A 25,910-nucleotide genomic window follows, 5' to 3' on the forward strand; every position below is an offset into this window, starting at 1 on the left:
CAATCAGGCGTAACATTCTGACCACCTCCTTGTTTCTACGCTCACTGTCCATTTTATCAGTTCCACTTACTGTATAGCTGCACTCTGTAGTTCTACAGTTACAGACTGTAGTCCATCTGTTTCTCTGATACTTTGTTACCCCCTTTTACCCTGTTCTTCAGTGGTCAGGACCCCCATGGACCCTCACAGAGCAGGTACTATTTGGGTGGTGGATCATTCTCAGCACTGGAGTAACACTGACATGGTGTGTTAGTGTGTGTTGTGCTGGTGCAAGTGGATCAGACACAGGAGTGCTGCTGGAGTTTTTAAACACTGTCCACTTTATTAGACACTCCAACCTTGTCGGTCCACCTTGTAGATGTAAAGACAGAGACGACAGCTCATCTGCTGCTGCAGTTTGTGCTGGTCATCTAGTCCTTCATCAATGGTCACAGGACGCTGTTGGCTGGATATTTTTGGTTCTCAGTCCAGCAGTGACACTGAGGTGTTTTAAAACTCCAGCAGAACTGCTGTGTCTGATCCACTCAGACCAGCATAACATACCACCACCACCACATCAGCATTACTGCAGTGCTTAGAATGATCCACCACCCAAATAGTACCTGCTCTGTAAGGGTCCATGGGGGTCCTGACCACTGAAGAACAGGGTAAAAGGGGGTAACAAAGTATCAGAGAAACAGATAGACTACAGTCTGTAACTGTAGAACTACAGAGTGCAGCTATACAGTAAGCAGTTTTGTTGGAGATAAAAATGCATGCCAAGTTTACAAGTTGCTGTATCAGAATGCTGCTGTGATCGATAAAGAAAATCACAACACAACTTCCCTCTGACGTGGGACCCTCAAATAAAAAGAGCATCACTTCATTAACAGCTACTAGCGCTGCTCTGTAGGCAACCCTGCCCAGCTGCAGTGACAGCAGAGGAGGGGAAAGTTCAGCTCCTCACTCCAGGGCTGTGGTTACATTTAGGGATCATAAGCCTTCAGAGAAGGGGGCAATTATTTATCAATACCCTAATTCTTCAGTGATGTGAAGCTGAAGTCAGATATTCTCCAGCTTCTTGTTTGCATTTTTTTCCTATGCCACCAATTCTTGAGGAGCTTTATCTAGACATTTATCTAGTTACCGAGGCGTCAACACTACTAGCGTTTTTTTAAATGCTTGTTATGAAGAAAAAGACCATAATATATTAAAACTTTAAACTGAGAATATGATGGTTATCGTAATTTGCAATGGAGAAAATTCTCATATTTGTGGGTCTCTTTGGTCACTTGTTCTCAGTCTTGCCGGGTTTTCTTTTTTCTCATATCACTCCGTCTCTGCAAAACCTCAGTTTGGAGGGTCATGTACTCCCAACACTTCACCCCACCCCTCTTTCTCAACAAGAATCGGGATCCCCTACCCCTAGAGGAGAATGCGCAAAGCAGAGGGGTAGGACTGAGGGGTGAAATAGTGGGTCCATATACGGCATCTACGGAAGTTTTTTTTTTTTACACAAAGTCCAGTTCATTTACATACATCCATTTGCCACACATTCACACTGATATAAGGAGTCATTTCTGTAACACTTACAGTACAGGGGAGCCCAATCAGGACAGAGCTCATTTACATATATTAGTCTTAACCCTCTGGGGTCGTGCATAAAAATCTCTCTCTCTCTGTATCTTTATGATGACACAGCTCAGAAATCCAGTTCAAACCCTTCCTGAATCTGTAGAGCCGCCCTTTCCATTCCATCTTATCATGAGATCATACGACATTCGCATCAGGAGTTATGAGCCTATGAAGAGGAGCTAAGCTACACATCATCTGCCTCTCACCGTGTGGAGCTGGTGGATTTGTGTGTCCGTATACATTCTGTGTGAAACTGGCCAATGGACACTCAGGAAATCACTAAAGACTGACTGACACACCAGAAACTCTTCATTCTTCATTCAGTCCACATCGGAGACTCGTGTGAAACGGCGTCAGAGAGTTTACAGCTGCTGAAGCTGCTGCAGCGGGTTTGGAAAGTAATGATGAAGACAACGGAGCGTTTAGATATGAAATGGTTTTAATGAATTAGTGGTTGGGATAGTGTAGTGGTTAACACCTCTGCCTTCTACACTGTAGACGGGTTCGATCCCCACCTGGGTAAACACCCTACACTATACCAATAAGAGTCCTTGGGCAAGACTCCTAACACCACCTTCGCCTTCCTGTGTAAAAATGATCAAATTGTAAGTCGCTCTGGATAAAAGCGTCAGCCAAATGCTGTAAATGTAAAAATATGAGGATTATGTTCTATGAAGAGCCTTTAGAGGAGACTTTAAGAACCAGTGTTAAAGATCATAAGAAAAACAGCATGTTTGAAAAGAGGTTGGAAAATAGTCATGTAAAAATGAATTATTGGAGTGGCTCTTGGAGAAAAATGCAGCACGAGGGATTTTCTAGATGTCCCTTTTAAAGTCCAATCTAAGGTTTCTAGATATTTGTAGAAAGCAAACGGGCCTTAGCAGAGACGGGTTTAATGGTACTTAAAATACAGAGAATCAACACACGTTCTACACAAACCTTTTCTGATCACCTCAACAGCTAAAATTAAGTTTTTGTTCTAAAAAATGTTGGTAGAAGTTTGTGAAGACTTTATACATTTATGTTTATTACTGCAGGATTCAGACACTTCACTGTAGTAAGTAAAAATCTGAAATATTAAATTGAGTTAAATTGATGATGTGGGGCTGTGCTGTGAAACTGGCTGGATGGGCCTGGTTCCTGTTCTGCCATGTTCTCTTCTGCTTCTGCAAATAGCTCTTCTGACCGCACCTACAACACCAACCTTCACATCAAACCATTCAGCAGATCTACTGCAAGGACAGTTTGGTGAAAAATCCCATTTCTAGTTTCCCCTCCTCACCTCATGTGACGCCAGTCAGCCGAGACGTGTTCGCTTCTTTAGTTTTAGCACTGGAGCTACGAGGCTAATTCAGCTAACATGTCGTGAAAGTTTATACTAACCAATTAGCCTGATGCTAATTGTACCTGCACACCTACATCATCTCACCCAGCTCAAACTGGGTGTTAAAGGGTCACAATTACCTAATTTTGTTTAATCCACGTCAGTGAGTGCATTTACAGGTACTGAATAAATAGATAGCTACAAAACGTGATTTTGTCAGTAATCTGATCAACGTGTTTACTTGAACTTGGGTAATCAGGAAATGGGGAAACTCCAGGTCTACATGAGTCAGACAGTAATCAGATTTCTGCTTTACAACCAGCCAATAAACTCACAGAAGACGTGACGTAAACGTAACATAAATTTCAAACTTCATGCTGCAGCTTTTTTTATCACCACTTTGAGTATGAATTTGTTATTAATGTTATGTTATGTTATTCATAAGTTATTAATACACTTATGAATATACATCATCTAGAAGATTAGGAATATTTAAATCCCTTATTTTGTTGAGCATGTAGTCGGTTTCAGTGTCACCTTAAAAGTGAAAGAGATCGGAGCAAGAGTTCACATGCGCCAAAAAATCTGATTACTGAGCTAAAAACACGACTATATTAATAATCAGACAACTGTTATCTGATTATTCAAATGATCATGTAAACAGCACAGCCTGATTCCTTAGATCAGAGTAAGGTCTTGAAATCTGATTACTGTCTGACTCAAGTAGACCCAGTTTCCCCAATATCTGATAATAGGAGCATGTAAACGCGTTGATTGGATTGCTGACTAAATCTTATGAATGAATTAATTATGATATAAGTGCATGTAAACGCACTTAGGCCCAGTCCCATTTCACCTCTCGCTCCTAGAAATAGGGTGTCCCAGTTCTTGTTGAGATAGAGGGGTGGGGCGAAGTGTTGGGGCTACATGACCCTCCAAACTGAGGTTTTTCAGAGACTCTTTTTTATGAGGAAAAAAGCAAAACAGGCCAGATGGAGAACAAGAGACCAAAGAAACCCACAAATATGAGAATTTTCTGTTAAAAATTAAAATAACAGTGTACAGTGTATTTTGGTCGTTTTTCTTCATAACAAGCATAAACAATGACTAACAGTATGCTATTGTCTCGGTAGCCATCTACAGAATGGCCCACCACCTAAATAACACCTGCTCTGTGGGGGTCCATGGGGGTCCTGACCACTGAAGAACAGGGTAACAATACGGTCAGTGGGGCTGATAAAGTGGACAATGAGTGTAGAAACAGGGAGGTGGACTTAATGAAGTGCTCAGTCAGTGTTTGTTAGCCTCATGGCTCCAGCAGAAACTAAAGCACAAATCGTGTCTTGGCTGATCAGCTGGGGAGAAAATGTAGAAATGACATTTGTCACCAATATCACAAATATCACTTTAACCCCAAAGTGAGGACTGTCCAGAGACTGACCCTGAACTCCTCTCCTGTTGCCTTTGAGCTTGAAGGGCCTTGGACAATTTTCCTTTCCTTCCTTTTTAAAATGACTTTAATGTCCATACATGAAAGCTAAGCTGAAAAGTTCTGCTAATGTGAACAGCTCTTGTGATGTCACAAAAACTCATTTACACATTCAGCTTGCTGCAGTTTGGCCCCACCCATTTATGCTTAGATTATAAGGAGTATTGTATATCGTTTTTATATTAAAATCGTAATATTTTCAAATCGCAAGAGCTGCAATTTCAAGGTTCTTCAAGGTTCTTAAAAAGATGGTTCTTTAATAAAGACAATCATTCTGCACAGAACCATGAGCACTCAAAGACCCTTTTGCCTGTGCATGGTGAAATAGTTCTTCAGACTGATGGAGAATGTGTTGTATATGGTTCTACACTATATTGCCAAAAGTATTCGCTCGTCTGGCTTCACGCGCATATGAACTTGAGTGACATCCCATTCTTAATCCATAGGGGGGTGATGTGATATGATGTCGGCCCACCCTTTGCAGTTATAACAGCTTCAACTCTTCTGGGAAGGCTTTCCGCAAGGGTTAAGAGTGTGTTTATGGGAATTTTTGACTGTTCTTCCAGAAGCGCATTTGTGACGTCAGACCAACTGACCGAGTTGTTGTGGCCGAGCCCAACTCCTGAAAAACAACCCCACACCATAATAATCCCCCCTCCACCAAACTTTATACTCGGCACAATGCAATCAGACAAGTAACCATCCTTCTGGCAACAGCCAATCCGAGACTCGTCCATCGGATTTCCAGACGGAGAAGCATGATTGGTCACTCCAGAGAACACGTCTCCACTGCTCTAGAGTGCAGTGACAGTGCTTTACACCACTGCATTCGATGCTACGATTTGCATTGCGCTTGGTGATGTAAGGCTTGGATGCAGCTGCTCAGCCATGGAAACCCATTCCATGAAGTTCTCTATGCTGTTCTTGAGCTGATCTGAAGGCCACATGAAGTTTGGAGGTCTGTAGTTATTGACTCTGCAGAAAGTGGGTGACCTCTGCACAGGTGGCATCCGATCACGGTACCACGCTGGAATTCACTGAGCTCCTGAGAGTGACCCATTCTTTCACTAATGTCTGTAGAAGCAGTCTGCAGGCCTAGGGGCTTGGTTTTATACACCTGAGTCCATGGAAGTGATTGGACCTGAATTCAATGATTTGGATGAGTTAGTGAATACTTTTGACAATAGTGCACCAAAAAGGATTCTACTATTGTTAGAGTGTCAAGCTTGTTTAATATTTTGGTGCTATATAGAACCATTAACAACACGCTCTCCATAAATATAATGAACTATGCAAAGAACCTCTTAAGCATGCAAATGAGCTGTTGACTGTTCATGGTTCTACGTAAAATCATTGTCTTTACTAAAGAACCCTTAAAGAAGTTTTAAGAGGGAAAACTACAACTAGTAAGAGCTTACGAACTGCCTGTAGGTGAGTTAGACCAATCAGAAAAAAACAAACTTCCATGTGTTGTGACATCACAGCCATGACTTACTGGCAGTTTGGCTCACTTCGTTCAGGGGTCAAGCCTCAAGCCAAAAAAGGTGGATAATCTGATCTTCTTGACCAAAATAAATCAGGCCTGAATCTCAATTTATTAAAAAAAAATCACAATTTAAATTGCAGATGCAATATTAGTGGGGAAAATCACAGTTAGATATTTCCCCCAATTTTCCCCAGCCCTTGTTTCAGCCTATCAGAACAGAGCTCATTTACATACTGTCATATGCAAAGGTTTGGGCAGCTCTGGTTAAAGTGCATTTCATTGAAAATAAGTGAATACATCCTCTACATCGTCTACAAACTTCTTAATACACACTTACTGCTTAATATTACTTACTGGAAAAAACAGGACATAAAATGTGGCCTGTGGGAAACTTTTTATTTCAATATGCTGGCAAATAAACATGAACAGCGCACTAAAATTTGCAAAAAAAAAAAAAACCTTTATGTCGGCCCCTGTAGAGCAAGGATGTCAAACACAACCACTGAAAGGGCCGTATTAAAACATTTCAGTGGAACAGCTGTGTTTATATTTCAGTTTTGCTTACGTTTTGCCGCAACTCAAACGGACCAGTATTTAATCAAAATATGCCAATACTGCAACAGCAAAATTGACTGATACTTATTGTACAGCGTTTATTCAAAAAAATATTAAAATTAATTATTCTAAATAAAAATAAACTGTGTTACATATATTTTTTTAACCTGCCTGTTTGCTTGAACTAGACACCAGGCATTTTATCTTTTTGTGTAACCGCTGACCCACAGATTGTTGTTGGGGGTCAGAACGCACACTATGTTGCAGTGCATGCTGGGATTGTAGTGCATCTCAGGGTGAAATAAGCTACTAAGAACAGAAAATTAAAATAATTTCATGGACTGAACAGGACTGCGTCACGGGCCTTGTGTTTGACACATGGGCTGTAGAGGATGTGTTGCCTTATTTTCACTTAGAAAGTCAACAAAACGACATTTGATTAGGGGTGCTTACATTTTTGCTAACGACTGTTTATCAGGCTTTTTTTTTAATAACATAAAGCTACACAAACATGAGTCGACCTCAGAGAAAAATAAATACAGGGTGATTAAAAAAGATTCATCCGATTTCAAAATGATTGATTTCAATTGTAAATCATTACAGATCAATGTAAATGGTGTAAATGAATAAATATAGTTTATTATGTAACTGTACAAGGTCTCAGTTTGAACCTCCTCCAGCTGTACGGACGACATCAACACCACAATCAAACTCATCCCATACTTGATTGAGCATGTCAGGTGTCGCTGCACTCAGTGACGAACGCTCTGAGCTGTTGGAGGTTCACTGCAAATGAATACCACATTGCACAGTTATGATGGATTCACTCTTATTGAAGTGAAGAATGCAGAACGCTTTCTACTCAGGGGTCTCTTCTCCTCTCAGACTGAAGGGACCTGTCCTTCACTGACAGTCAGAAACTCTGTGACGCCCTCTTTCAATTGGGTTGTGATTGGTTCCTCAGTGCCTCATGGTTGTAAAAACATGGCACTTTGAAATCGGATTCATTTTTTTGAATCACCTTCTATACAATATAAGTAAATATGTAGAGTATGGGCTCTTTAAATGATCTGGGATATTGATGGTGGCCTACATATAGCACTTAATCATCATGTTTGAAAAAATCACTTACTGTCTCCAGTCCTGAGCTCTCACAACTGGGAGCTGAAAGAGGAAACAGAAATAAAGTTTAGTTTCTAAACACAAAGATTCACAGCATTTTCTCTAGACTCCAGAGTCAGTGATGTTTTACCCCGCTGCTGTGCTACATGTAGTAGACAGAGGGCGCTGTCCATTATCAGGATTTCAGACTTCGTGTCCTTTACGTTTGCAGAAGTGCTCGGAATGATCAGCAGTTTGGTGATGTTCGCTGTGCCCAGAACCTGAATCAATACCATCAAAGACACGTTAGTTATTTACCTACATCTGCAAATAAACAGCAGGGTTTATCTTGTTAGTTCACGTCCCTGGTCAAAGGAAAATCCTCATAATTCACTCCAATTCGACTGAGATGTCTTTACAATGGTGATGATAAGAACCAGGGGTCGCCATAACTACAACACAGATATAGACATTTTACTTACCATTCGTAACCACCAGTGAACCTACACAACTCTTCTGAGTTTATATGGAATGTTGATGAATAATAGTTTTCTTTGGGGACTATTTTGCCGCACAGCGCCCTGCATGTATCCCTCCACCATGAATGGAGTTTTAGTTCTCAAAACTATCATAAAACAGCGTCTCAGTCATCAGGCAGTAAATGAGGGAGCACGGGGCAGTCGTGGGCTGGAGGTTAGGAAACCAGCTCTGTGACTGGAAGGTCGCCGGTTTTATCCCCTGAGCTGACCGTATGTGACTGAGGTGTCCTTGAGCAAGACACCTAATCCCCAATTACTCCCCGGGTGCTGTTGGATAGGGCTGCCCACAGCTCCGGACAAGTGTGCTCATTGCCCCCTAGTGTGTGTGCACACTAGTGTGCATGTATGTGGGTGTTTCACTGCATGGATGGGTTAAATGCAGAGGTCTAATTCCATAGTTGGCTGATGGTTCTGGATTTTAGAGGTGGACGTCTGGTTCCTATCACCAGAACAGAGCGTTTCACAGCAAACCATTCTGAACCGTTTAATTATGCAGGAATTCTGAAAAAGGAGAAACACAATTTTTAACACATATAATTTCACATTCACAGTGAGTTTAAGTACTATTGATTATTAGTGATATTTTTAAAATCATTTGGAATAAAAACACAAAACGTTAAACTAAATGTTTTCTCCCTCCTATACGGTGGCCGTTTCAGAGATGTGAGGTCTGCTACAAACTCTAATAAAAACTAAATATTTAACAAATTCATATTTTCCAGGGTGTATCCTGCCTTCCGCCCGAAGACTGCTGGGATAGGCTCCAGCATCCCCCCGCGACCCTGACGGAGAAGCGGCTTAGGAAATGGATGGATGGATGGATGGATATTTTTAAAGAAACTGCACCAAGCTTTTTATGTATAAGTTATTTGTTGTGTAACTACAATCAAAAAGCTGCTTATCTAGTAAATCTGTCTGTTCTACTGTAATAATATAACCCAAAGAACCTGCTTTACGAAAACAATCACACCATTATATCAGCTTAAAGAGAAAAAAGACATTTAATTCTTTTCAATAAGGTCAATTCTGATACGATAAAGTAACAGCTTTGGGCAGTAGGGGGTGCAAACTGTCCATGCACAGCAAACTGCACTTCTGACCCAACATCAGCAGGTGGCGGTAGAACAGTTAATCCATAATGAGTCCCAGAAGAAATTAAGTTTAAATGTTCACCAGTCTTCAGCTGTAACATGAATATAACTCCCTAATTAAATATTGAAATTATTTTCTAAATATTTAGGATCAGTTTTCCAGACCTGGCTTATTTGTTTAAATTCTTAATTCCTAAAACCTGGAGCAACTGACACGGCAATTTAGACTAGATTTGTTCCATGTTTAGGAAGGTGGCCTTTAAAGAGGGGAATTCCACCAATCTTACCAAATTCCCACATGATTAAACAGTTGAGATGAAAACAGAGTGGTTCAGAATGGTTTGGAGTGAAACGCTCAGTTTTAGTGAAACTTACCGAGTCAGAACTGCTCACAGTGGTGGTGATATGAACCAGACGTCCTCTTCTAAAAGCTCCCTCACAGAAAGTTACTACATGAAATGGTTATGAGTTCACTGCCTGATGTCTGAGACGTTGTACGATAGATTTGAGAAGGTTTTAGTGACACCTGAATGATCAGTGGCTTTTATACAGCCATTTTAATTAAAAGAAAAGTTGAAAAATTGCAGTTTTCAAGTTGTAAGAGCTGTAATATTAATTATATCCTGCATGATTTACAGCTGTCTTACCAAAGTATAATTAAGTGGAGAAAGGTGACCTAATAACACAGAGCATTTGAACTGGCTCATGGTCTTCCTGTAGGGTTTAGTTTAAAGAAAAATATCACACAATATCACAAAAATATCCTTTTTGAAAACGGGTCTTTATAGCATCAAAAGGGGTTCTTCTATTGTAACAAGCACAGCATTCCAAGCTACTTGGAAGCATTTTCAAAAAGATTCTATTTTGAACCATCTACAGCACATCCTCTATCAATCTGAAGAACCCAGAACCCTATAATCAAGCAAATTGTCCTTTGATTGTTCAAGGATCTATATAGAACCATTTTCTTTAGTAAAGAACCCTTGAGGAACCATCTTTTTCAAGTGTGCACAGGGACTTCAGTGCAAAATAATTTTTTTTTTAGGTTATAGAAGTGTGTAATAAAACTTCGGGTCCACAGCTTGTTAAGGGTTTAACCACTCGTGTCACTGATGCTTGGCCAAAAATGCACTCTGATCCAAAATCCAGCAGCACTCCTGTGTCTGATCCACTCAGACCAGCACAGCACATACTAACACACCACCACCACATCAATTTTACTGCAGTGCTGAGAATGATCCACCACCCAAATAGTACCTGCTCTATGAGGGTCCATGGGGGTGCTGACCACTGAAGAACAGGGTAAAAGGGGTTAACAAAGTAAGCAGAGAAACAAATGGACTACAGTCTGTAACTGTAGAACTACAAAGTGCATCTATATAATAAGTGGAACTGATAAAATGAACGAAGAGCACAGAAACAAGGAGGTGGTCATGTTAGGCCTGATCAGTGTATATTGGTTATAATTGTAAAATATTTGCTTTTTAATTGTAAATGATGATGTTAAGTTTTTTTCCCATGTTGTTATGACGTTAAAGTGATGTTACCAGCCCACTACGAACTACGGCCTCCCCAGTGTTCAGGCCCGCGGACCGCCACAGGGTGCTTCGCAGCCCACTGATTGAGAAACTCTGAACTGAAAGTTTACGGACATTTTTACTTCTCCTATGGAGATACCGTTTCTGACATGCAAGATTTATTACAAGAGGGATGATATACTTGATTCTGACTATATTTTAAAAATATATTAAACTATATTTTAATTCTTATTTGGAGAAATATATTAGGAGAGCTGATTTATTTGAGAGGCAAAAAAAGCAGCGTCTCAGCATCATGAGACCAAGAAGATGAAATGAGGAGTCATGTTCATGAGGACCAAAGGGCAGTGTGCAGTGTGAAAGGTGAGTAAATCTCAGTGCTGCTCTTTAACATCAGTGTGTGGGCAGGTGTTCCCTGGAGGTGTGTAATTGCTGTTTCAGTAACCTGGTAAGTGGTCTTGCTAATGAGAGCTGGAGCCTGAAAGGAGCGCTGATCCTGCACGTCACTGCAGCTGCCGTAAATCACCACCACATCCTGTATGCTGCCATCATATAGCAGCACCTTCTCGTTCACCTCCACGTCCATCAGGTACGCATTGGACAGGTACAAGCACATCTTGTGGTGGGTCCAGCCCTGCAACACAATCAGCACAGCTTATTCACTTAAACAGCTTTTTAACAAGAGTTTAAAAAGGAGGTTTTTAGAGTACATGTACTGGCCACTTTATTGGAAACTCCGCTTGTTGTCCTCACACATTTTAAATCTATCTCTTTGTTTTTTCGTTAGTTACTATCTAGGCGAGATTGCATTGCTATGGTGACAAGCAGTCTGCATGCCAATATTCAGGGTGAATCAGCAGTTCTACATTAACTCCAGCATTTAAGACCATTTATTGTTAAACAGTGTTGAACGATCAGCAGAGCTTTATTTTACTTTGAAAAAAGGAGGATTTTATTTTTACCTACAAATCTAATTCAGCTGTGGACCCACAACAGGTCAGTAAAAGAGCCGCATGTTCATGATCATCATCATCATCGCTAACCGCTTAATCCAGATAGGTTCACGGTAGCATTTGGGAGGCCAACTTGGAGATGTAATCCCTCCAGCGGGTCCTAGGACGACCCCGGGGTCTTATCCCTGTAGACTGTGCCTGGTACACCCCCACCGGGAAGCGTCCAGGTGGCATCCGAATCAGATGCCCGAACCACCTCAGCTGGCTCCTCTCAATGCGGAGGAGTAGCGGCTCTACTCCGAGCTCCTCCCGGATGGCTGAGCTCCTCACCCTAGCAAACAGAGTGTAGCCCGCCACCCTGCGAAGAAAGCTCATTTCCGCCGCTTGTAAAGGGAGGGACCACCCTATCAAGGAGTTTGGTTTCAGAGCTGAAACTGTGGGTGGAGATGAGCCCAACTATATCTAGTTGGTACCTCTCAACCTCCCGCACAAGCTCCGGCTCCTAACGGCTCAGTGAGGTTACATTACACGTGCCAAGAGACAGTTGGCAGCCGCCAAGGGCCGCCTGCAATCTCCCACTGCCTGTGCAGCACTACACCACTCCCCCATGCTGGACATTGCGGGTGGTGGGCCCACATGGTCCCCCCCGCCATGTTGCCTCTTCGGTTTGAGCCCAGCATGGGCTGCCTGGCCACCAGACGCTCACCGGGGGACACTACCCCCAGGCCTGGCTCCAGGGGTAGGTCCCGGTGACCCTATCCTGGGCAGGGTACATGGTATTCAGTGCCCGTTTTTCATGGTGGGTTTTTGGATTGTGTTAGTCTGGGTCTTCACTCCAGACCTGTTCAGCCTGGGAGACCCTACCAGGCATATTGCTCCTGATGACTTAGTTCTGAAGATCCCTAGACCACACAAGCCTTTCCGCCACGACAAGGCGGATCAAGGGAAGCATGTTGTGACCCCCAATTTAGGTGGGAGCACATAAGATATAAGTGGCCAGAGAGTGAAAGTACAAGGTGGGTGTTTCTAATAAAGTGGCCAGAGAGTGAAAGTACAAGGCAGGTGTTTCTAATAAAGTGGCCAGAGAGTGGAAGCACAAGGCAATAAAGTGGCCAGTGCATTGTAAGAGTTCTTACAGTTGAATGTATATGATGGTGTCATGTATTTCATGATTAATTGTAGCTTAGTATGGAATACATGATTCAACTTTTTTAAAGCATGCCAAGACAGTTTGGCCGTTATATCTTGCCGATCAGGGTTTAGTAGAACAATAATAGATTAGCTATCCTTTAAACCATGAGAGCATTTGATGGTGAATGACCAGAAACAGAAATGGTCCAGAATTAGAACAAAATCTTACACCAGGAACGTTTTCTTCTTCTCCTGTAAAGCTGCCATTTTGGAGGCATGATGTTTTCAATCCTTTTTTGTGACTGAATGTGAATTTGCCGCAAATGAGCAGGTGGGCACCTGATAATTGATGTTCTCCATGAAGACGGTGGTGGCGATTCTGATTGCCAGCGAAAGCCACATTTTGTACTCCAGGGAGGGGTCCTCATAGAACACATCGAAAGCCTCAAACAGCGAGTTAATGCCAATGAAGCACGTCTGCGGGAAAACACAGTCAATACAGCACCTACGCAGGAGTAACAGTGGGCTTGGCTGGGCAATTAAACTCATCTCCATGGTTACCGTGTGAAAATCACACAACTGGTCATTTGAGCAAAACAGCCCAAATTAGTCATTTCAATGGCAGTGACCTAAAAAAAGAACAAGAGGATTCACCAAGTATGAATGTTAGTGCTGTTCTATAAACATGTTGAGGAAAAAATAACAACAGAAAACTCTATTTATTATTCGCTCTTGAGATGCAGCAGAAAGGCAAACCAGCAACACTGTGTTTATCACCAAGTAGGAAACTTGCCTGGTTGGATTGAAACGATAGTTTGGCTGCTTACCGATTTACTTCATGAGGCTGCTGCTACTGTAGCTATTGCTAATGTACTTTAGTCCATGTTTATAGATAACAGGTAGTGCGTGTCCACGGTAGGACTGTCCTATGAAGACTCCTCCTTAATAGCCTATTGGTCACACAAATGGGACAGTCTTGATGAGGCTGCGTAGTGATGCTACCAGAGCGGTGCCAAACTCATGAGGGAACTGACTTGTGAGAAAATAAAGCTGCTGCATTGAGTTTATTACTTCTTCGTTTTTTCACATAAACGGGGATGATCTTAATTAGTACGATGAACTACATATTTACAAACACTTCAGAATAAAATACAATATATGGTTGAATTCTTTAATTAATCAGTGGTTTTACACTTTATAAGGTAACAAAGGGAAATTCAAGTATGTGAACAATTTACATTTAAAAAATGTAAACTATAAGCTCTGCTCCAACAGCTTTGTTTCCTGCTATTTTTGTTGTGCTGTTTTTTTTCTCTGTTGCGTCGCTCAACGCAGCGAACTGTGGGTAACTGAAGGTCGGGAAGGATACATCTCATGCGTTCTTGAAGTCACTTCCGAGCGTAGGCTGCATTTCTAGGCTGTATACAAACGGTCCTTCTTTGGAACGGCCTGCTATGACCCAACGGCCAAGAAATGCAGCCTTCCTCGGTTGCAGCCTAGACTTTGGAACACAACTTGTGAGTCATACAGTGTCAGAAACCACATAATCACGTCTTTTGGAGATACTGAACAGCTGAACAGCTACACAATTACTGAAGATTATCTACAAATGTTCAATTGGTGAACAACCTATCTGTTGAAACAGTGGTGGGATTAAGGTTAGGATTTGGACCTGGGGTTTAGGTTTTGGGTTGAGATTACGGTTAGGGTTAGCGCCAGGTTTAGAGTTAAAGAAAATTATGTTCAATTTAGCAAATATTTAATAACAAAGCATCTAAAGTCGGCTATCCAAATAAGGCGTTACCTAAATTTTTGACCAAACTATCATTCTAACTGAACACTGTGGATGCTTCTTAGCGGTGGTCTGACCTGTGTGGCGCTCTCACAGGTAACAGTGAACTCGAGAGGCTGCTGTGTGAGGCAGTTTAGCTCGCCTATAATGGTGCCCCTGCTTTGGTAATCAATAACATGACTCTTCTCCTTCTGCTCTCTCCCTCCGTAACCTGGACTCGATCCCGTCATCTGCAGCAGAATGAGCAGGTGATAAATATGCAACCATCTGAAAGTATTACCTGAAAAATAATATTGTGATAAGTGAAATCAGCAACATACATCTTTAACATCATCCTTTGTCATAAACAAGACAAAAACAAACAAAATTCAAGAATAAATCTAATAGTCATTAAGAGAATGAATAACCAGCAATTACCCGCACTAAGAACCAAAAATCAACAATACCACAATAACATCTATATGAGCTTTATCAAAGTTTTAATAACTGTTTATTTAGTCAACATATCTAATATTCCTCATTATGAGATTGGGGTAAGACTTTTATAAAATTATTCAACCTATTCCTACAAATTTTTACAAATTTTAAGTAATTTTATGTAGTGAAATTGTCTTATTATGAGAAATAACCTTGAAACAAGCTAAATTATGCCGGTTTCAGAAACCTGCAGTTGGCTCCTCACTGTATACAGTCCATATATGGGAACCAAACTGCAAAAACAGCCCGTTTTGAATTCACAAAGCAAGGTTGAAAATGGTAAATAAGAAAAAAAATTATTAATTATTAACATTTTGGTACATAAATCTACAAAAACTTTATAAGTGGACGTCAGGGGTGAATAAGTACAAGACAAATGCAGGAAATAGGTTAAATAATAATACATTCTCAAAATAATCTCATAATAAGAGATGTTATACACATATTGACTAGATTTAAAATGTTTTCATGTGTAAATATAAACATGTACTACATTCAGCATTCTGACTGTCGTATACGATGTTGGGCATCGCTACAAATGACATGGACTGTTCTGCTGCCATCCTGATGATCTGACTGGTTAGCCTGATTTTAATGCCTCCATAAAATGCAGAAAATCAAGCAGCAAAATTACAAAGTCTGTGAGTTTCAGACTGTGTGAAAGACAATATTAACTTACAGTAGAAATGGTTCTATGTTGAACAATGAACACTCAAAAAACCCTTTGCATGATTAAAGAGTGTTTATGGCTCCATATAGAATCTTTTTCTGTACTAAAGAACCATTTTTTAAGGTTGTATGTATCTGAGTAATAAGTGTATATTTGCTCAGGAAAAAATAATATTAAAATGAATACAAATGACATTAATTACTGTCAGTGATGATGGTTTTAATCAACGCAGAAAATCAAGCCGACTTCGATTAAAAAATTACGAAGTCCATCAGTTTGAACAACAGCATGATATTGTGTCCTGAGTTGACCCCCCGTAACCTGGAGACAAATATTTCAGGAGTAATTACAGTCTCTTTAATACATGCGGCTATTAAAAGGGTCTGAGAGATCACATAACTGGACCACGTCCTGCTACTTTCTAGGTCAAATATCAGTGCAGCTGATCTGTCAGAGGATACGTAATGTGTAATATGTGTTCTGTCCATTTTAAAAGCAAAAGAGGGTTTATTATTGAACCCCAGCAGTTCACCCTTCCTGTGATGCTTGGTCTGTAGAGTCATCATTGTCTACTGATACTTTTATTCCTTCAGGAGAGTGCATACTTGATCATTGGTGCTGACCGGAGGGATGCGGATTAAAGCCCTCTGACGTGTTTGTGTGATGGAGACAGAGAGGATCTAAGGACAACCTCCACTAACTTTTCCACTTCATGATCTCCACCTGCCTTGATCTGACGCTGTGCTTCATCAGAAACCTAAACTGTCAGCACCCCTGTTAAGTTTTGTAAAGGTTTCAGAAACATTGCAAGTATTCAGACAGCCCTTCTAATGAGTGAATTCAGCTACTTTAAGGTGACCCATTATTGACAGCTTGTTTATACAACAGTTAGTTGATTGGTTGAGAGGCGTTCTAACCACTTGGTTTTCACAGACACTATCACTCCGCTGAGGCACCGTTGCCAAGCAACGAATTTGACAGCTGTAGGAGACGCCCAAACCATTTGAACGTTTTTATTTCTTACCTTGCCACAAACAGAAAATGAACACTGTTCAATCCACTGTGATTGTTTTATCTTAACCATTTCCAAATCTCTCCTGGAGGAAGTCCAGTATTTACAGTGACCACCCAATACCTGCTTTATCTAATCACGTCTTCATTAACCCTCGATTGCATGATGTTGCCTCAGGGCAACAAACTCATTTTCCTCACTTTACAATGACATGTATTTACCAGTGATGGACAGTAACTAAGTAAACTGAATTAGTTTCTGTACTTAACTACCTTTTTCATGTATCTGTACTGAAGATTTTCCACTTTGGGCAACTTTTTATTTTCACTCCACTACATTTCAGAGTCTAATATCTGACTTTTTCCTCCACTACATTTTGAGAAATCTGTCGTTCCTTTTGGTTTCTGTGTGTATAAAAACGTAACATGTCAAAACGAATAAATGATGAACTAACCTAACTTTGTGTAAATAGAGCACAATATAGAAATATGTCCACATATGCAGTCGAGACTGATGCGGCTTTTTTCTGAATTTCTACAAACACTTTCATTTTATAGTAAATGAGTTTGGGCTGGTTTATGTTTATGAACAGAGGCCTACAGATCAAAATAGTAAAGGAGCTCATCTGTGATCCTGAGTTTAAAGCCAGTTTTTATTCAACTTAAACTTGGAACTAAGTTGTAAATAAATCTTAAACTGAAACTTTGCTTGTGTGTAAAAAGTGATTTCAGAGCCACTCGGTTCTCCCTGATGGAAACTGTTTACCTTCAGTGTTTTGTGCTTATGATCATTTTAATAGACGTCAGCGTCACTAATTCTTCTTCTTCTTCTTTCAGCTGTTCCCTGTAGTTTCCCAGTCCTCAGGTAGCTCCTCACTGCCCCCAAGGCCTGTTGCAATTTTTCCCTGAACGGCCTTCAACCATCCTCCTCCTTCAGCTTCCACCATCTAATCTTTGGCTCTGTCTTCACTCTCTTCCTCTTCTTTGTTTCCAATCTCATTCTACAGACAACCACCCTATGCTGCCATGCTACACTTTCCCCTGGTACCACTTTACAATCTCCAATCTCCTTTAGGTGGCATCTCCTGCTAAGGATATAATCCACCTCTGTGCACCTCCCTCCACTCTTGTATGTCACCCTGTGCTCTTCCCTCTTCTGAAAATACGTGTTCACCACAGCTATTTCCATTCTCTTTGCGAAATCTACAACCATCTGACCTTCCGCATTTCTGTCTTTCACACCATACATACCCAGCACCTCTTCATCCCCTCTGTTCCCTTCACCAACATGTCCAATGAAGTCTGCACCAATCACTAATCTCTCCTCTCTAGGGACACATCTACCACTTCATCCATCTTACTCCAAAATTCCTCTTTCTCCTCTAACCAACAATGGTGCATATGACCTGACCACATTTAAAATCACACCATCAACCTCCAACTTCAGGCTCATGATCCTGTCTGACACTCTCTTTACATCCAGAACACTTTTCACAAGCTGTTCCTTTAGGATTATCCCTACTCCATTTCTGCCCTTCCTGACGCAACCATCACCATTTATCCGGGCTTGGTACCGGCACCAGAAGTACACAAAGTACACCCCTAATGGCTAGTTTGTCAGCGTCACTACTTAATGACGTTCTATTAAAAGACTGGTTTACCAAGAGAGACGCTGGAGGATTTTCACCTGAAATGAGTTCATGAAGCGAGTCTTGTTATAAAAATGATAACAGGACATTAGAGGCATAATTAATTTTTTAGTACTTTTACTTTTGATACTTAAGTACATTTGAAGGAAATACTTTAGTACTTTTACTAAAAGGAGGAACTTTTACTGGAGTAATATTTTACCTTGAGTATCTACTTTAAATTCAAGTACATGGTTTGTGTACTTCGTCTACCACTGGTTACTACAACAGACAATTTGTCTTAAAGAAAAATATTTTTTCATCAGTTCAAAAATACAATTAATCTCTATTAGAATGTAAAATTAATTTATTTTACATTCACTACCATATAAACAATTAGTAGAAATCACTGAAATATGTTTGCTGCCTAAAAGCAACATAGTGCAAATGGATTTGGCTAGTCAGTGCAGTCATTATATATTTTTTTCCATTTATAATTTTATTTTATTTAGAATAATGTTGGGGTTTCTATTTATTTAGAAAACTGAAAAGCATTTTTTAAAAATATAATTTTAGTAGTTTAAAGAAATGCAGCTTTTCATTTTCATTCTAAATATTTAGACATAGAAATATCATATTTCTTGAAACTATAATTTTTTTCCATTGTCACATAAATGTTGCTTCATGGCAACCATAACCCAAAAGGTCCATTCATACATTATTATTATTATTATTATATTTTTTATTTTATCAGATCTGTTTTATGCAAAAAAGTGAAAGAAACATTTTTTAAACATTGCTCTCATAATGCATACAGGACAGGGTTAAATAATGGAACTAAACAAATCAATGTGATGCTGGAGATCACCAAAAACCAGTCAAGAACCAAACCTGTGTTCTTGTAACTGTGTTCTTCTCACTGAACTGAAAACAGCACATTCTGATTTGACAACTGTATTATTTATTGTATTTGATTACTGATTACCAACCACTGTAATATTTATTTGTATTTATTTAAGCATTATATAGTGTTTTTACTAATAAAAACACACTTCTGCCCAGATAAACAGTGGCTGCCTAAGACAGTACTGCACACAGACAGCATATAAAATCAAATAAATGTACTAATCTGAGCAGCAGGCTGGAGAGCAGCATGTGACAGAAGGACAGTAAAGTCTATAAGGAGCGAAGCACTTCCCCAGCTGATGCATCATAAAGCAAGTAAATGTAGTGGCTCTGAAAGACAGGCCTATTATGCCCTATCTTTCCAAATAACCCATAATTGCAGTGTCACATTGTAATGTGTTGAAATTGGTAATATTGTGCTCCATTATAAGGTGGTAAAAAGTGAGGAATCAAGTGTAATTTGCACATATTAATGGCATTACCTGCATGTTCTGTGTTATGTTCTCCCCTGGTTCTCAGTGCGTGTGGGAGCAGGATAATTAAAGCTGAAACAAGACTTACACTACAGGTGTGTTCTTTAAGGCAAATTAGTCATTCTCATTATCTTCCAGAGCTGGGGGGGTATATTATACAGCGTTGAGCCCACGTGTCTTTCCTCACTTATGTTAGACATCCACTCCGTTTGTATTGCCCTCTTTGAGCTGTCAACGCTGTCCTGATCCTAAATGCTTCTAAATGATCTTCGTCATAAGCCGTATTTAGGTGTGACATTTATTTTGGGCAATAAGTTAAAAAATAGCCAAAACACTTTTCTTGTTTTTGTGACGTGTGAGTGTGCATGTGAGTACAGAATGACTTGAAATGAAGTGCTGTTTAATATCACAGTGATAATATAATATACAATAAATTATTATTATTTTTTGCTGTGCAAAAAATATTTTGCCAAAAATGACAAAAGCACTACTCAGAGCTGTGCAAAATAAAAATAATTAAACTATTTACAGAACAGAACCACATGTTTGTTCACTGTAACTCTAAATAAGGACGCTCTGCTCTTATGAAACATTAAAAGCGAACTGACAGCTAATGGCGCCCCCTTGTGGAGAACGAGTAGCCTGCGAAACATGAGTGAGTTCCACAAGATGCTTCAGTTTAAAAACAGTCAGGATTCCCTGAACAGCTTTATCTACTCATTCAGTGGCCTCAGTAATGTTTGGAACAAAGGCATATATTCTTTATTTTTACAGTTTTAAAGTTTAGGCGCTTTACACTGCATGGCACCAGCTCGACTAGACTCAACTCCACTTGTTACAATAATTTGGGGACATTTTCTGAGGCTTTAACGCTGCCATTAAACGGCAGATAGTGGTGGAAGTGATGTCACAGCACATGGATGTTTGGTTGCATCTCACTGAACTCATGTACAGACCGGTCACAAGCAATGCTAACAGGTTGACTTTCTCCCACTTAAAACTAAGATAATGTTACAGGCTATAATTAAAATTGCAACTCTTGTGATTTGAAAATTGCATTGACATTGCAAATACAGTATTAAAATGACTAATGTTTCAGCTGGGTCACGTTGACTGGGCTGAAAGATTAGTCATTTTAATACTGTATTTGCAATGTCAATGCAATTTTCAAATCAAATTTAAAAAAAAATTTTTAATTGCAGCTCTTGTGATTTGAAAAGCGGTGGAGGATGGATGGATGGATGGATGGATGGATGATCTTTCAGCCCTAAACATCAAAATTTAACACTTAACAAATAATTTTACTGATAATGAGAAATTAAAAATGCTGTTTGCTTTCTTTACTACGCTGCTCATCAAGCCCTTTGATGAGCAGATCAACAGTGTAAATATTATACTATTACAATTTCTACTTACAGTCTCTGTTCATGTGGAGCATCAAGACGTCCAAGAACTTTTCCACTACAGGTCTAATAGCACCTTAAAACACGACTCGATTTGCAGAACAAAATAGAAAGGAAACTTTGTGAGAACGCCGACATCGCCAGTGCACTCAGTTTATGAGCTGATGGAAACGTTTACAAACCACAGATACACAGCAAAGAATCATCAGCAATAATGGAGCTCAATGTGTTGGATAAACAACTGTTCTCTGCTGTCAAAGACGCATGAATTCATGGCAAATTTTGCAGCTACACACTGTAAATGTTTTAGTTTAAAGATTAAAGATTATTTAATAAAATCTTTATTCATTGTTTAATTTTTTGGTTGTTTGTTTCAGTTTTGGTCAAGAATTTTCATGTTAGTGCAGATGTGATACAACAGAAGTTATGGTGAATCCTTAGCCTTAGAGTGCGTCTCCAAACCTCATCTTGTTTTGTGTTTTATTTCACTTTAACAATACTGAGCCATAATGAGTCTTGTGTCAGTAGTCTTGTATAGGCTATAAGGGTCAATGCAGCCTGGTAAAACTTAGTTTTACACAGGATACAAAGCTAAACCACATTTCTAATGATTCTTATGCCAACACTGACAGTGGACAGAGAATATACTATTGGTGTTTTTTCAGAATTACTGTCCAGGACAACACAATTAAACTCCTGTTAAGGAAATCTTGGACGTCAGGGTAATGTGATGTTTGCAGTAGCTAAACACAGATGAGCAGCTGTAAACCGTAACTGTAACCGTGTCTCCCTTTGCCCAAGTCACTCTTACCTTCACCACACCAGAGACGATGAGATGAATTCCTTGAGGTTTGTCATTTTCACGCATTATGATGTCTCCAAAGTCAAAAATCATAAGTTTGGCCACTTTCTGAAAAAGGGACAGTGCCAGGTTAATCACTCAGTGTCTCCCAGAGCAGTTATGACAGTCTTACTGCTGCAGTGCTTGATTTTTTGAGTGAATATAAGTTAATAACACACTCTCAAAAGGAAATGAACTTTAACATTTGCAAATTTTAGTGCACACTTTATTTTTATTTGCTGAATTTGACATATTGGAAAAAATTAAAGATCAAATGGGAAAGTTCTCAAGCTCTCTTTTTTTGAATATGTTAAATACAGCAAACACACAGTAATTGAGCATTAAAAATGCAGATGTGCATTCTCTGAAGAGGATGTGTAACTTATTTTAGACACTTCTCATAATTTAACAGTTGCATTAAACTGTGTAATCTTCATAAATATGGAATATATGTATGTATGTGCATGTATGTAAATACACAGATCAGGCATAACATCATGACCACCTCCTTGTATCTATATGACCACTGAAGAACAGGGTAAAAGGGGGTAACAAAGTATCAGAGAAACAGATGGACTACAGTCTGTAACTGTAGAACTACAAAGTGCAGCTATACAGTAAGTGGAGCTGATAAAATGGACAATGAGCGTAGAAACAAGGAGGTGGTCATAATATAAAAGAAAAATAAATGTATATATCACTGTTGTCAGAAGAAAACCTTGTATCTCCAAAATGGTAATTTTCCAGGAGAAAAAAAACCTACTTTACTTTTAATGTAAGTCAATGAAAACAGACCTTTTTTCAAGTCACTTTGGTCCAATCATGATATTTAAACACAATGTAAAGAGCAATATGCATTTTCAAATCATGTCATGTGAAAAATGGAGATACAAGGTTTTCTCTCGACAGCAGCATCCTAAATGCTCTTAATTAACTGATAAAGTAAATTCTGGTTTGACCTTAATAAACTCAATCTGAGCGACATCACTGTGGAGCCATGGCAGATTCTGTAGAAGGCTCTCGGCTGTCGGGGCTGGTATGGTCGGAGGAAACTTCGTGAGTTTCTTCATCCTTATTTCAATCATCTGAATGAAAACACAAACATAGAAACATTAATCACTGCATTAGTGAGCAAGAAAATGGAATTCTAACACAAATAAAAATTGAATTCTAACACAAATGAAAACAGAATTCTAATACAAATGAAAATGCAATTTTAACACAAATGTAAATGGAATTCTAGCACAAATAAAAATGGAATTCTAACACAAATAAAAATGGAATTCTAACAAAAATTAAAACAGAATTGTAATACAAATGAAAATGGAATTCTAACATGAATGAAAACGGAATTCTAATACAAATGAAAATGGAATTCTAGCACAAATAAAAATGGAATTCTAATACAATTGAAAATAGAATTCTAATACAAATGAAAATGGAATTCTAATACAAATGAGAATGGAATTCTAACACGAATGAAAATGGAATTCTACTACAAATTACTGTAAGCAAAAAGCAAAGCCTGACCTTCTTAAGTTTCTTGGATTCCACTTCATCTAGGAGTCCCATTAACATGAGTGATCCGATGGTTTCTCTCTCGCTGTTCAACACGGCTCGAGATGCCTGCCTGGTCTTCACCGAGATGGCTATCTCTGGGTAGTTTCTCTGAAGCAGACCTGCAGACATGAGACATTTTACATTTGTCAAAAGCTTGCGTATTCTGAAATCTGCATTTTCTCATTGATCTTTTTTAATTGAGTACAAAAAATCCCTGCAGATGTTAATCAGCTCTGTGCTAATGCTTTGTGTATATTTATGTTCAACACTCAGTTTCATGTTCATCAAAGTATCTTCCTTAATGTTTGCTATGAAGAGCAAGTTCAGTCTAAATAGAGACTTAACAGTTTCCTTTTCCAGACTGTTGTTAAAAGCATACTGAAACTCTTTTGGCTGATCTTAAAAGTGCAGAACATGCTAACCTTTGGCTTAATTCAAATATTTTTGCAAATATTTGCATGTTTAATGTAAATCTCCTGTAAATAAACCTAGTTAGTCTTTATTATGCACAGAAAGTACATTAAAGAACCGACATCCTTATTTTTCTTGTATTTTCTCACTTGAATTATTCATGATTTTTTTTTTACATGATCTTCCAATCTCTCTTTATCGTTTAGAATTAAACAGGCTGTTTAAACAGGCTGAGCTCTGTTCTGATTGGCTTCCTCATTCAAAAGGCAGTCCAGGCTAAAAAATGCTCCTTATGACTGCTGTGTCTGATCCACTCGCACCAGGGCAACACACACTAACACACCATAACCATGTCAGTGTTACTGCAGTGCTGAAATGACCTACCACCCAAATAGTACCTGCTCTGTGAGGTCCATGGGGTCCTGACCACTGAAGAACAGGGTAAAAGGGGGCTAACAAAGTATCAGAGAAACAGATGGACTGCAGTCTGTAACTGTAGAACTACAAAGTGCTCCTACACAGTAAGTGGAGCTGATAAAATGGACAATGAGCGTAGAAACAAGGGGGTGGTCAGAATGTTATGGTGTATGTAAAAGTATTTGTGAGATCACAAAAACTAAAATTCTAAATGATTTTCCATACGTGGACTGTGTGTACTGCTCCCTCTTTAAACTTTAACATTTAGATATGGGCAATTTAAAAACGTTCCGTAAAGTCGGGTGTCTTCCTGTATGAGTGAAAACTGGGTGTACATGTTCTCAGATCATAAAGCCGCCTCACAAGTCCATGTCAGGGCGCACTGTGGGTGAATCAATATCCATTTCGAGAACATCAGTGCGTTTGATATGTTTATAATCTGTGATTCGGATAGCGTTGATGCCGGGAGTGCCGCAAATCTACCATTTTAATGCTAATCAAGTGTTTCGTGGCTGCTGAGAAAAGACGCACGCTGCTAAGAATGTGGCTTTGTGGCATTCTGTCCAGCGGTGCCCCTGTAATCTGCTTCTTTGAGGTGGAACCTCTGTGCACCCACGCTGTTTTTCACAGCCCACAATGGGCTGGTACATCCAGCCTGCATCTCTTTTCTTAAGCCTCATCTTCCCTCATAACAGACCTAATCATTTATATTTCGTGATGCGGCCCATTTCCTTTGATGGTGCCGTTGGTGGAGATTGCTCTAAAAGCAGGAAAAGTCAGCAGGCTTTTTCCCTCCCGTCTTCTTTCTCCAACCACTGGAAATGTGCGAAGAAGGTCAAAATGTGAGCTAGTGTGACCTGACATGCTATTTCTCTCTGTCATGATGCTGTTTTCCCGCAAAGCTCTCAGGCCGGTCTAATTCCACAAAAGACACCGTGCACTGCGATTTAGCACCGTGATGTACTTAAAACATCATAACTGTAAAATAAAGATCAATGTGGCACTTTTAAAAGTCAAGAATATTCATGTGATAAAAAAATTAACTAAAATTAACAATATCAAATATACAGCACTGTGCAAAAGAGATACAGCCAAGAAAATTGCATTAAAATGTTGATGTAGGAGAAATTACATCATTGACATCTTTCTTTGCCTGTAGCATCAGCTTTTAAAAGATATGAATACAAAATTCTCTGGTAAAAGTGATGCAGAAACAATCACAGAACAATCACAATGGGCTGTTTAGTTCTGATTATTTTAATGTTTGGGGCTTTTTAACAAACAAATGCTAACTGTCTCAAGCTATCTTTTTAGGTAGATATACTGTGAAGATGTGCTGTAAATGAAAACAAAGTTCTTACCAATTTCTTTTACAGCAAGCTGCCTGTTCATCTCCAGAATGCCCTTAAGTTTCTGAAAAAAATGGTCATTTAACAAGTTTGGTCATAGGAGCAATTACTGCCTTTAAAATATCCTTCAGTTATATTTAAAGGCAATACT

General features: G+C 39.4%; 1 protein-coding gene across 1 annotated transcript in view; it reads right to left on the reverse strand.

Moving 5' to 3' along the window:
* Positions 1-2,223: 2,223 nt before the first annotated feature.
* The window catches only part of LOC119263871 (sodium/hydrogen exchanger 10-like), a 36,181-nt gene continuing 12,494 nt past the window's right edge, over positions 2,224-25,910 (reverse strand). Inside the window, exons 8-18 of the mRNA XM_037540652.1 lie at positions 25,772-25,823; positions 23,553-23,701; positions 22,982-23,107; positions 21,993-22,091; positions 14,691-14,843; positions 13,161-13,298; positions 11,183-11,371; positions 10,457-10,489; positions 7,721-7,850; positions 7,601-7,632; positions 2,224-2,805 (exon numbers count right to left, since the gene is read on the reverse strand). Of these exons, the coding sequence (XP_037396549.1) occupies positions 2,692-2,805; positions 7,601-7,632; positions 7,721-7,850; positions 10,457-10,489; positions 11,183-11,371; positions 13,161-13,298; positions 14,691-14,843; positions 21,993-22,091; positions 22,982-23,107; positions 23,553-23,701; positions 25,772-25,823 (1,215 nt within the window). The 3' untranslated portion in view covers positions 2,224-2,691. The remainder of the gene's footprint in view (positions 2,806-7,600; positions 7,633-7,720; positions 7,851-10,456; positions 10,490-11,182; positions 11,372-13,160; positions 13,299-14,690; positions 14,844-21,992; positions 22,092-22,981; positions 23,108-23,552; positions 23,702-25,771; positions 25,824-25,910) is intronic.

The sequence above is a fragment of the Pygocentrus nattereri genome, chromosome 8 (genome assembly GCF_015220715.1).
Source record: "Pygocentrus nattereri isolate fPygNat1 chromosome 8, fPygNat1.pri, whole genome shotgun sequence".
NCBI lineage: Eukaryota > Metazoa > Chordata > Actinopteri > Characiformes > Serrasalmidae > Pygocentrus > Pygocentrus nattereri.